At 47.8% G+C, this 13,483-nt stretch overlaps 1 protein-coding gene across 1 annotated transcript in view; it reads right to left on the bottom strand.

Moving 5' to 3' along the window:
* The window catches only part of SLC25A22 (solute carrier family 25 member 22), a 36,481-nt gene extending 23,491 nt beyond the window's left edge, over window positions 1–12,990 (bottom strand). The window contains exons 1-3 of the mRNA XM_057412782.1: window positions 12,895–12,990; window positions 8,637–8,762; window positions 5,597–5,652 (exon numbers count right to left, since the gene is read on the bottom strand). Coding sequence (XP_057268765.1) covers window positions 5,597–5,652; window positions 8,637–8,762; window positions 12,895–12,914 — 202 coding nt within the window. The 5' untranslated portion in view covers window positions 12,915–12,990. The remainder of the gene's footprint in view (window positions 1–5,596; window positions 5,653–8,636; window positions 8,763–12,894) is intronic.
* Between the last annotated feature and the right edge of the window lie 493 nt (window positions 12,991–13,483).

Raw genomic sequence — 13,483 nt, 5'->3', positions numbered from 1 at the left:
CCAAAGGGGTTAGGAAGCATGAAACACCCCTGGAAATTAATAGCATTTCTGCCTCCCCACACCTTGGGTTTTTCAAAACATCCTCTGATGTGTTTCTACTCCATTTGCAATGCTTTTTGTAATTTCTTTAGCTTCAGTACTACCTCTCCACCATGCAAACATGCATCCTCTTCTCTCATCCAAGTATGCATTCCTAAGAATCCAGAAGGATGCAGATCAGACCTTCAGGAAAGGAGTGTAAGTTGATTTAATGACCATTCCCAACTCCCTTACAAATATTTTGCGGCCGAGAAGTGAAAGCCCCACAGCCCATGTTTTTGCTAGTGCTCCTGCACCACTACCACCAAAAGCAGATCAATTTGCTTACCGGGCAGCCAAGAAAAGGCAGAGCCACTGAAAGACCTAGAGGCTGGTTAGTCAGCTGGCTCATCTGCATGGAAGTCAGCCAGCTCTAGATCAACCCTTGCATATCACCACTGGGTGTCACCCTCAGAACAGCCACAGCTGAAAAGTGGCTTTTTGTCCACCACAAACTGAAGGGTGCAGAAATTCCCCTCTGAGCACCATGGCAAGGCTTGCTGGGGTACCTGGAGTGTAGACAAGCCTTGGCTTCACCACCAGCTCCCGCTGGGTTGCCCCTTTGTCAGGAGCAAATTCCTGTATTGTGCCTGCCACAATGAAAGGTCTGCGTGGCCTGGCAGGCTGCTGTGGGCCATGGACACCAGTATTAGTGCAACACAGCAGCTGGGAGGCAGCTTTCAAGCTGTCCTCAAAAACACGTGGTGAGGAGAGGGTCAGTCCCTTCTGAACATACTAGGTTTTGCAGCACTGTATTAACACACTCCAGAATCTTCTCCTTCCTTTAGATCTTATAGCTCAAAAGGTCTTCCAGTGGATGACTGCAAGCTCTCTTTGCCTGCACTGAAGCATTCCGAGTTCTAATGCCCCCAGAGCAGCTTTACTGGAGACTTCCTAATGGCCTATGAATATCTTTGCAAGGACAAACAGAAAAGCTAGCATATACCTTTTGCCATTATGCTTATGGCAGAGATTTAAACAACTTGCCCCAAACTTCTGTTTTCCAAAAAGAAGCAGGGAAGCCTGCACTTCCACTAGGCTTTGAACACTTGGGATTAATCTTCAGAAGCTCTGAACCTGAGTTGACAGGAGCTGTGCGGGCTCAACACACCTAAAGAAAGGCAACTCAGTCTTCTGACCCTCAGGATGGACTCCCCTCCCCCCCCCCCCCAAAATGTTAAAGAACTCCTAAATTAGACATGGAAATACAACGGGTTTGGGAGAACTTTCCTCAGATTAGGTAGCAAAACTGCAGCTGGGACTTCTGGGACCAGTACAACTGGGACCGAGACATGAGAAACCTTGGCTCCACATCCTCTCCTCAAAGGACACATCTCCAACATGTGGGAAATAGCACAAGAAAACAGACAACTTTGCCATGCAGGGCTGTGCAGCCCAACACATCTCCCCCTCTTCCAACTGCCATGTTCAGATTTCACAGAAAACAGAGTAACCCTGCCTCGCAGCAAATCAAATCAGTGCATCCATTCCACACTGGCCATGACACCCAGCAAATGCCATCATCTTCTACAGGAGCCAAATTACCTACCCAGGGAGCAGGGTAGCCCTCTCATACTCCAGAGATTTTGCAGACTTCAAAGTGTACCAGTGACTGCACTGCTTCAGTTTGATGTGCTTCCTACACATCATATGCCCCTGCCAAGACTCTTGCATGTGATGAGAAGCCACACAGACATGACCCACATGCTCTATCTCCACTTTTAATGTCAATCACATCAGCATCTACAAAGCAAATCCATGAAGCCCGATTTTTATGTGGAAGTGGCTACCCATGAAGTGTTTCCTGGAAATGCACTTGAAGACAGCTTCAACCCCACTCCTAATGGCTAGAAGGTAAAACACCAGTATATAACTGCCATGCAGCATGAATAACCATTTCCTTGGCAAAACAAGGAGAAAAAGAGAGAAGAATAAACCTGCTAATCTAACACCAGGGCAAACGGTTCACTGAAAGAACAAACAAACTCCAAAACATCAAGGAAGAAAGGTAAGCAAGAGGTACGCTTCCATGTGCTGACCTCCTCCAGGAGCCAAGAGGCTTTCACAGTAGCTCCTCCTTCAACTGCAAATAATATAGAGGGCAATAACACCCAACATACAGAGGAAAGTTAATGAACCTGGGTTTTCTCCTACATCTTTGATATTTTCAGTAAGCTCCTTAGCAGAGAATGGATAATCCCTGTCCTCAATAATCTGTAACAGCTTCAATTCACTGGAGGAGGAGAAATCAGATACTCCAGCTGCTGGCTATATGCTTTCCATGGCATTTTCTAAATCTCCTAGCTCTTCAATTCTCACTATGCCAATGACTATTTCCCTAACTAAAGCTAACCTTGGCCTATAGACAACACTACAGGTACCAGAAGCAATGACACACAAACAGGTTGCAAAAGTAAATTACTACCATTAAAAAACAGAAAATATTTTGCAAAGAAGTACAGAAGTACTACAAAGAATAAAATAAAATACAGTCAAAACCAGCTGTTTGCCAACTGAACTCGTTAAGTGCCCTCTTCTCACCAAGCCTTGGGTTCCGTTATTAACACACATTTCTCATAAAAGGCATATATGCCACCAGCAACCTCCACAACAGCAGGACTGATTCATACCCAGCATGGCACTGGTGCAATATGGAAGGTATTATTAGCAGAGGCTGGGGAAGGCTGCCACACTATGGTAGCTGAACTGTAGCTACCCTCCAAATGTCACCAACAGCAAAGGGCATTTCCCCAGCCTCATTTAGGCCTTTGACTTGCCAGCTAGACTAAACAGCTGGTCTGCAAATAGCAGTGGGACTTCCAGGATGCCTGCTGGGACCTGTAAGTGGCTTCTGCATGGACTGTAGCAGGAAACAGTGGACCTCTCCAACGTACCTTTCCACTGATGTCCACATGGTCCAGGAGCCCACAGGCACCATGGATTCACTTGCTTGGCATCATGCCTGAAGGCAGCATGCTGTTGTCCCCTGAGCACAGACAGGGCTAGACAGCACCACTCAGCTTTGCGGCACTGTTCCTACCTAAATGTTATGGAAAAAAAACCACGAGAAAAAACACTATTTTTCCTCCACCAAGCAAATGTAAGAATTCCTGTAGCTTGGGAGAAATACTGGGACTGCCTTACGCATCACACAATTCACTACGGCTACTCATAGAGAGCAAGGACTGTCTGCCTACATACCCCCGCTTAAGAAATGATTTGCAAAAAAGTATCCTACTAGCTCAAGCCTCTCCTCTATACTGAGGAGCTTTGATTGACAGGTGAGGGAGACCTGGAACCACACAGTGGGAATGGCTGCACCCAAGCAGACCCTTTCTGTCGTCCAACAGAGGCCAAGCACCCTGTGGGGAAGACTGACGCAGTTGTGACTCCTCCATGGGGCATGGCAGGTGGCACTTCAGCACATTAACATATAATCCTCCCAATTTCAGCTTAAAGGCTGCAAATAAGAGCTTATGAGTCACCCCTAGCTTCTGCTGGGGAAATGGGACAGACTGAGGGAGCAGGAACCAATCCACAGTCTTGATTTCCATCTTCCCCTGCCTGCAAGTCTGAGCTGTCTCTTTACCTTCTTCCAAGAAAATTACTCACACATTCTTCATGAATATTGGATGTATTTTATTCACCTATCCTCTCCCCAGGAGGGAGGGAAGGGCTGCTAATGTCAGCTCACAGAACTGAGGCACAGAACTGGGACTGCTGTACTTGGAGGACTCACCTTTGCACCCTGGCCACTGTGAGATATCTATGAATTTCTGGAGGTATTGACAGAAGCCCTTTCCTAAAACCAGCTCCCCATTTAATCCTAGAAGGTGACAGGTAAATCCAAGCCACTCTCAGCTCCCTGAACAGAGAGGTACAAAGTTAGTGGGACATGGACCAAGCTGACCAGACTCATTATGGCTTGGAAAAGCAATAGCTATGCAAAACCCACTGCACCCTTTGAGACTTCCGCTTGGGAGTGAAAAGTGGCCTGGAGATACACATTTCCTCCAGCACCCTACACCTTACAGGACTGATCTGTCTCTCCCAAGTACCCTGTACCCAAGTACCTACAGTCTCATCTGTAAGTTTCCAAGACCCGCTTTTTCCTTCTGCTCCCCGCCAATCAGCCTGCCACTGCATATTTACACCCAAAGTTAATGTAGGCTCTGTTCCCAGCTAGGAACAGAGGCAGCCAGCTTCTGGGAAAAATCAAAGGGGAGCATGTCACTGCTAGCACTGAAGAAAGACCTTGCCAGGGTTCCTCGGGGTTATTTGTCTTGTTTCCTGCTCCCACGAAAGCTGGAATGAAGCAGCCAATCCATCCCCAGCATCCACTGCACTCCCCCAAAACGCCCACCAGCAAGTTGGGCAAGAAACACTGCCTCAACAGCCAGCACCAGCTCCCAGGCTGGCTGGCGGCAGCGGCTGTGACTCCTGAGGAGCTATGGAAGAAGTGGCAAGAGACGCCAACAGCAAGGTACCAGCATCTCTGGACTCCCACTTGAAATAACAAAGAGCAGGGACTCAGTTAATCGAAGCACTACTTTAATCAGGCTTTACAAGCGAATGGGTGCCACAAAGAATGCTATCAGAATGCCTCAGAGGAAAAAAAAAAAAGGCATATTCAGGCAATTGAATACAAGTATATAAAATGAACCAGAGCTCAGTGTTAAGCCAGCTGGACTGTGCCAAAAGCCAAGAAAATATTCCACATTTTCCTCTCCTACGAGTAAAGTCAGAATTTGGCCTGCTGTTCCCCTCTCCTCAAAATCTTCAAAAACTTTCAGTGACTTTGTGTTTAAACTCGAAAAGGTACAATGTTAGCTGAGGAACTCACTCCTGCAACAGACAGTCTAAGCCACAGAGCCAGGAGATTGCTAGCAGGTTAGCATACAACAACCAAACACCTGAAGCTCTACCATGAGCAAACCTCTGATTTTCTTATCACCCCAAGGGAGTTTCTTTCTGGAGAAAGGTTAGCTTTTTTTAATTGCAGCTTATCTATCTTAATACTTGAACAAAGCACTCAGGCGTGCTTGAGAGACAGCTAGTTTTGGAGATACCTTGTCAATGAGATGGGACAGCACGCCTGACCATGTTAGTGGTGGGCTTTGACATAAATTGAATCACCAACCACAAACAAAGACACTTCAAAAGGTTTGCTACTGCCCCTCTGACAAAAGTTACTATGCCCAAACTGGGAAACACACACACACAGTCCTGAAACAAAGCCCAGCAGCTTCACTTAAACTGCTCGTAAAGATTAACTTCAGTAAATGGTAAGGTTTAACACCAAAACAGCCATGGAGAGGACTCAAGTACTCAACGGTGGAGAGCTCAGCAGACAGCTAGCATGAAGGAGTTTATTTTCAGAAACAGATGCACCTTTCAACATCTTATGATATTGCTAGGTTATTGCTTTGTAAGCCTGAGAACATGCGCTTTTCCTCCCACTTATGCACAAGTGCTTCAACCACAAAATATGCGCCATGCCTGACTCAGCTTTACTTACCTCTGTACATGCCAAAGTAGCCTTCCGACCTAATTGTTTTAATGAGGCAGTCAGACCTGCGGACAAAACAGAGATAGATAAACTACAGGGGCTCAAAGGTGGTTGACAGCAGAGAAAAACAAAACAAATCTCTTGGAGTGATTTTCATTTCTGATCTGTCAGCAAAACCCTGAGCTGAGAAAAGAACGACGTCAGCCTCTGAATGCACCATTGTTCAGGCCCCAGTCAAACTTTAGCCCCTAATTCACTGGGGCTTTGAAACCCCCGCCTCACCCTGCATGCGCTGTCTGCTTTCTAGAAACACAAAGGGAAAACTGTCACTGCAAGGGCTGTCTATCCAGGGTCCCCTGTGGCAAATGTGCACGAGATGCTTCAACAAGCAGATCCCCATGCACATGATTTTAAAGCCAGTTCTGGAAGGGAAAAAAGGGGAGGAGGGGGGCAAAACCCCCAGTGCCCAGTGCTGACTTTCTTGATTTACTCTGTGAAATCTGACACAAGCACTAGATGACCCAAACACTCAGTCATCTGTGATCTCCCATGAAGATTAAAGCACTTACTTTTAATACATCAGGTCCCACAGCAGGCAGAGAGCACTCAAGCTCTTGTCCTGGGGAGAGTGAGGCAGAGTGCCGTGGAGGTGCATTCCAAGGGGAAAACTGTTGCTTTGTTCAACTACATTTGCTGCAATTGGGAAAACTGAAGACTTTTCAAAATCACAGACACACACCTAACAAGTCTAGAGGCACAGTTCAGGAAGGCAGTGGAGACCCCCTGGCAGTGTTTCCCTCTCTAGACCACAGCTGCAGAGGTTTGGGAACACAAGGAGTAAACTTTATCTCTGCTTTGTAGTAGTGCTGACGTGAGAGAGAAGGAAATAAGAGTTCCATTGAGGGCATTATGGCCTACTTGGGTCAAGGCTGTTCTAGGGTACCGCATGTTATCTGGGCTACAGAACTGACGGATATGGGCAGAGCATGGTCTACCTGGACTTGTGCAAAGTGTCTGACACTGTCCTCCTGCATGCCATCCTTGTGTCTACATTGGAGAGACATGGATTTAATGGACAGACCACTCGATGGATAAAGAACTGGCTGGATGGCTGCATGCAGAGAGTTGCAGTCAATGGCTCAATGCCCAAATGGAGTAACGAGTGGTGTCCCTCAGGGTTGGTGTTGAGACTGATCCTGTTCAACATCTTTGTGAGCAACAAGGACAGCAGGATTGAGCACACCCTCAGCAAGTTTGCTGGTGACACCAAGCTGTGTGGTTCGGCTGATAGGCTGGAGGGAAGGAATGCCATCCAGAGGGACCTTGACACGCTTGAAAGGTGGCCAATGCCAACCTCATAAAGTTCAACCAACCCAAGTGCAAGGTCCTACATCTGGGCCAGGGGAATGCCAGGCACAGCTACAGGTTGGCAGAGAAGAGATTTAGAGCAGCCCTGAAGAGGACTTGGGGGTGCTGGTCGATGAGAAAATGAACATGAACTGGCCTCAGTGTGCACTCACAGCCCAGAAACCAACCGTATCCTGGGCTGCATCAAAAGGAGCATGACCAGCAGGTCGAAGGAGGCGATCCTGTCCCTCTACTCTGCTCTCGTGAGACCCCATTTGGAGCACTGTGTGTAGTTCTGGTGTCCTCAACATAAGAAGAACATGGAACTGTTGCAGCAAGTCCAGAGGAGAGCCATGAGGATGATAAGGGGGCTAGAGCATTCATATCCAAGCTTTGTTGCAGATTCTCAGGAGGAGCCAGCTCAAATATACAAGTTAAATCCTGTGTATTCCTTAATGGCACCTCATACCACAACAACTCCTGGCTAGGGACCAGATCTGCACTTGACTCCTGGAGGTTAAAAGCCTCTCCCCTACTGAGCCCCCCTCCAGAGAGAAGGATCCTGGCATGCCCTCCTAAGGGGACCCCACATCCTGCCCAAACTCCTGTTGCTGTTGCCAGGGAGAGAAGTGATCCTCAGGGAGGAGAGGCAATCGGCAGCTGCAGCAGGCACAGGACAAAACAAAAAGGAGAGGCAAGGCAAGACAGGGGGCTGCATTCTGCCAGCATGCCTGTACACAGTGCAGGGAGCAGAGAGGGCTGTAACTGTCAAGGGAAACAACAGTCACCGTGACATGCCAGAGCCTACAGCCTAAGCTCATGCATAATTGCATGTTGTCAGCCACAGCAAGGAGGCACGGAGACTCAAACCATCAACATACAGAGCATTTCCTTCCTATTCTCAGTCTGCCTAAAATTCTTCTGGGCAGGAAAGAGGAAAATACTGGTAACACTACTTTCAAACACAGTGGCAGGAGGACGAGACAAAACTTGTCAGTCCCAGTCCCTTCTCCCCCCTCAGTGACACCAGTACTTTTGGAAAACTAAGGCCTGACTCTGGTTCCTACAATAAAGCATCTTGTGCTGAGTGTGGTTCACATTCCCACAGCAGACACAAAGCCCTAGGCATCCCACACAAATCCCAGGTGAATTTGGCAGGCCGTATGTATTTATGCCTCCTTCTCCCACTGCACTTGATTATTTTGGACTCAGGACTGCTGGATAACTACAGCATGTGTCAACCTTTGAGCCTTCAAAAGGTCTGTATGCAGTGCTCTAGACTGGGAACAAGTGACTGCTTCCTCTTTTTAAAACTGACACAGCAAATGAAGGACCTGCAATAAGAAAGTGATGGAAACAGAAGAGAGGTAGAAATTCCCTCATGCACTCAACTATGGCCCAGCAGAGAAACAAATTGTCTCCTTGTGTTTTGGTCCTGTGCCCTGACAGCAATGATCATGCCATCCCTAAAGCAAGGGATAGAGATGTGCCCTCTGCAGAGATCTCACCTGCTGGGCTCTACAGCTTGAACAGCTGCCTTATTTGCTTTATCTGCCCTAGCACAGCTTGGTTCAAGATTGTCCCGTCTTTTCTGAGGAGAGCCCAGTTCCTAGAAATGCTGAACTCACTTGAAAGAGGTAACAAAGTGGAAAGCCTCCCTGCTGGAAGCCCCAAGGGATGCTGCCCATGCAGGGGTACTCACATGCTGGTGTACAGACGCTGGCCATTCTGCTGGTTCTGCAGGCGAGTTTTTGCCAGGTCAATGGGAAATACACAGGTGACCCCGATCAGCCCAGCTATCCCTCCATTGATCAGCTTGGCAGGTAAACTGTAAGGGGATGAGACATAGAGAAACAGATTTCTTAGCACTGGGATAATGTCAGAGGAGGGAAAGAGGAAAGAATGGAGCTCTTCTGGATGACAAGAGTTAACACATCTCTGTGTGACAAGGCTATCCTCCTCCCATAGCACGAAGGGAGCTCTCAAGGCAAAGCTTGGCTCCTGCTGTACACACGTGGGAAGATGGGAAAGCAGCATTTAGCATCAGGACAAACCACTGAGTAGTGGAGTGGAGGCAAACAGCTAAGCTACACATCACTAAAAACATGAAAAAACCCTGTTCGCCAGGACCCAAGGGTTTCTGTTGTTCCTAGAGGAGAAAAGAAGACTGCTGAACCATCTCACAACATAAACCAACTTGAGTTAGGGCCTGACGGCACCCAACCCAGAAGGTTTACTTGCAAATGCTTTTTAGCACCACAATCAGATACGCATCTAATGAGAGGTTCATGACATATCAGCTGCTACCATCATGTGGGAGTGAGCCCAGAAGCGCCCAGCTGGCAGCTGAGGAGCAGACGGCTGCAGCTCCAGGAAACTGTTTCCAGACCCACCGCCCAGGGCCAGGGGAACACACACAAACCAACAGTACAACAAAACCACCAGACCAGCAGCCTGCATGGCTGCAGACACAGAGACATGAGCTCATACCTCTCAGGGAAGTCAAAACCTGGCTGGCTCCCTGTGCTTCCAAAATGGGGGGGTCTTTTCTGCTCGCCTTTGTGTTCTCACAGGGAATTCCTGCAAGTGGTGCTGACTGAAAGCCAGATCACCTAAATATGGGTTTCCAGCAAATTCTATTACAAAGAGTGTCCAGCACTTTTATGCTTGACAAACCACTACACACAGAGACAGAGGAAGCCTGTTTGACTCAGCTCCCTCCAATAAAGCAGAGGATATGGCTCCTTGAACACAGGACGTGTCGGATATTAAACTGATGGCAGTCCTAGATTGCAGCTGGGAGTCAGCAAGGCTGAGGCCCCCCATGGCAGGAAGTGGCATGCTGCCTCTCATGACAGTGACATGATGCTTTGGATGGGGACACAGACTGCATTACCCATCGGAAGCCGCAGTGGCAAGGCCGGCCATGGCATAGTGGGGTGAAGCTCCGCAAACACATTCCACCCAGCAGCACTGCCGAAAGGATCAATAAGCAGCCATACTGAAAGAGCTGCCCCTCAGCTCCAGGCAAGGGGGGTTGGAACTTGATGATCTTAAGGTGCTGTCCAACCCTAACTATTCTCTGATTCTATGACTCAGGGTTTCAACTTGAGGTCTCCCTGAAGAAAGCAAACAAAAGAGGGGTAGGAAAAGAAAAAAAAGTCTTAGGCCACAAGTGCATGACCTTGACACCCCAGGAAACTCTGTTCAGCCTCTGCTCTCTGCAGCCAGAGCTCTTTCCTCCTCAACACCTGCACCAATATAGCATGCACACATGGCCCCAGGGCTGGCACAGCTGGAAGAAGAGGTGCCAAAGACAGACAGACAAACCTGAGCTCAGCCCACACCCCCAAACAAGACTGTGCTGACTGAGATTAAATCAAGCACAGTACATTAGGAAGGCAGGCCCAAATCAGTGCATGAGCTCAACACAGGGCCAGACTGCAAGATCTCACCAGCTCGAGACTCTGTTGCCTCAGGGATCTCTGCACCACAGTCTGAGAAAGGAACAGATTTGCCTGCAAACTCCTATGCTCAGCTTCTCAGGACATGGGAAAATTCCAAACAGTGAGCTTCATATCATGGCACGCTCCTTACTTAACCCACAGTCATACTGAAAGAGGAGGTTAGAGACCAGATAAAAGTATGTCAAGATGGAGACACCTCTGGGAAGGAGCGTGTCTCAAGACAGGATCACATCAGCATCCCCAAATTCAGCTCTGAAGTCACTGCTGGCAGGTCACAGACTTCAAAGCACAATCAGTGCCCCATTTCAGCCTCAGCACTGTCTTCTCTTCTCTAAGTGTCCCTGAAACACCTGGGCCCACAGACACCTGCCTCTTTCAAACCTGTTCCAACAGTGAAATCATCACAGGGTTTGTATCAGGTGGGAGCAAGGCAGAGACACGTGGCAAACATCTTGTCTGCTGGCACCGTAAGTGCCAAAGATTCCTCAATTTCAGCACAGACCCCAGAAAATGAGGAAATAACCTGGTGTGCCCAGGCAAACCAAACATTTGGGCAATGGGAGCTGCAGAAAGCCTTTCACTCTGCAGGTGAGAAACCCTTGCTCAACACCCATATCACACCTAAAACCAACTATCCAGGTTCCCCCAACCACACTGTAGAGGGAGACCATCACAGATGGACTGTGCAGCAGTGTCTGGTGAGACGCTGAGATCAAGTTCCACATGCACTGCTGCTGAAATGCAGTGCCCTTGATCTTACCTTGCAGCAAACTGCTGCTGTGGATTTTAGTCTTTTGGTATCAGTCTCATCTTGCTAAGGGGTGACAGATGCATGCTGCAAGGGAACAGGGGTTCAGTAGATCCTCCAACCTTAAACACATCTCCTTGGCTCAGCTGCCTGTGACCACTGTAGACTTGTAGTCACCTAGATGGAAGAGATAACCTAAGCGGGAGAACTACGGGATTTTGGGCACAAAGAATCTGCAATAGAGGGCACTGTACCTGAATCAAAAGCTTCTTCCCTTGTGACTAAGTCATCCCACTTTTCATGTCAGTGTTCCCTGCTCTCTCATGAGGCAAGAATCCACTGTGCTTTGTCTCTCTGTCCTATTTAGCTTCTGCACAGCTGCTGCCTCTCGCTACCAAGGTGCACAGGGCTTAGTGTAGCAGGGACAACACAGGCGAGCATACAAATAAAGCTGTTTTCTCAGTTTAATACAAGAAGGCATCCCAGTTCTAGTGCTCCTCCTCAGCCCTTTTACCTAGTCCCTGTAGCCAGCAAGGTCCTGTTTACACTGCTGAGAGCATATTGGAGGGGATGGGGGAGATCTTGGAGGACGTGTCTTCCCTTCCTTCAAAATACTAAGCTTCAAATGGCGATGGACAGGTGGTCCTTTTAGTCTTCCACGGCTGTTGGGGACATACACTCATCAGGCTCCATGGAGGTGAATCTCAGCATGCCCTTCATGGGTGTATGAGAAAGTGTGTCAAGTACTCTCTAGACTGGGCAGCATGATGAGCAAATAAACACTCCACAATGCTGTCTTGTTATCAGCACAGCTCAGGATTGCTTTCCTTTGCAGAAGGCAGGCATGCAGAAAGATATCCTTATCATAGTAAGCACTAAGAAGGGGCAGCCCTCTTGACTGCAGGATTCAGGCATTGCCAAGTCCTGGCCATCTGTCACCAGATTTCATTCACCCACTGACCACTTTCTGTCCTGAGCTGGTAACCTGGAAAAGTAGATGTTAGAAGAGGACCACAAAAAACCCCCACAAGAATCCCACAGCATGTAAGAGTCATTTAACTAAAGCAGCTACTCAAGCAGCAGAAAGCTAAACCACATGCAGGACTGTGCAGATCAACCTAACACAGCTCTTAAGAACCTAAGGGTACAACTCTATCTTTCCAGAAAATGCATCCCAATTCATCTCCAGGAAGGACTTATATCCAGCCTTTGCATATGCAAGGACCAATGCTCTTAAGTTCCTGCTGCACACTTAAGTGTCGATAATTATTGTTGGTACTTCATGATCCTGCGATCACTCAAGCATTGACTGGCTTTAGAAGAGGGGCAAAAGGCTGCATCTATGTGGACTTTGTCATTACAAGCACTGCATCCTTGCTGGTCAGGGAGCTGGCTTTGCTCCCCTGACGTCAGCAAACTGAAGTCAGCAGGTCAAACTGACCTTTGAAAAAGGAAGCAAAACCGAACAGACTTGTGCAGGGTAAAGGGAGAGGGTAGAAAGAAAAAGGCAGTGAGAAAAGAGACCTGAATAAAGCAGAAATGTGACAACATGGCAAAGACAGAAAAATAAGAGAAGGTTACAAAAAAGCAGGTACGAAAGGAGCAGAGAAGACATCAGAACTGTTTAAGGTCAGAAGAAATGAACAGGTGATCTCCTCCAACCTCCTGTATCACAAAAGCGATTGAAAGATTTTAAAAGAAAAATGCAAATCACAACCACCAACCCAAACATTTTTTAAAATTACCTGATCTGTTTATCAGCCATTTAATTCAAACTTGATCTTGTTAAAAAATGAATCTGTTCCTTCAAATCGTTCCTCAACTTCTTTTTCAATTCAGTTTCTTCCTGGGAAAGGAGAGAAAGACACCAAGGAGACAAAGTTGAGACACTTACTCTTCCAGAAGCTCAGGTCCTACTGGGCAGCTGCAGGGTGAAGCCAGCTGAGGAACAAGTGACTTAAGGAAGCACCTGCTCTCTTGGAGAGGAGACATAACTTCCCAGCAAGCCTTATAAATATGTGTGTGTGTATAAATATAGAAGCACATAGGAAGGAAAGAGTTGCCAGAGTCATCAGGCTCCACCAGCACATGAGGAAGGGCAGCAGCCAGGCAGTGCACGAGCTCTGTCCAGCATCCAGCACAGCAGTACCCATCTCTCCAACTCCAGGGAGCATTTCAAACTGCACTGCACAGATCAACAGCCTTCTGTAGGTCCACCCAGCCATCCCAAGATAATTACATGCTATTGCAAGGCCTGTTCACAACTTCCCTCCAACACATGTGCTGGCACCAGAGAACAATCTTCAAAAACCTGCTCCTCCAGTGGTTACAATC

This window comes from Pezoporus wallicus, unplaced genomic scaffold, assembly GCF_028554395.1.
Source record: "Pezoporus wallicus isolate ANWC-B61680 ecotype Strahan unplaced genomic scaffold, APGP_CSIRO_Pwel_v1 scaffold_6885, whole genome shotgun sequence".
Taxonomy (NCBI): Eukaryota; Metazoa; Chordata; class Aves; order Psittaciformes; family Psittacidae; genus Pezoporus; species Pezoporus wallicus.
This window is presented reverse-complemented; position numbering and strand designations above follow the sequence as displayed.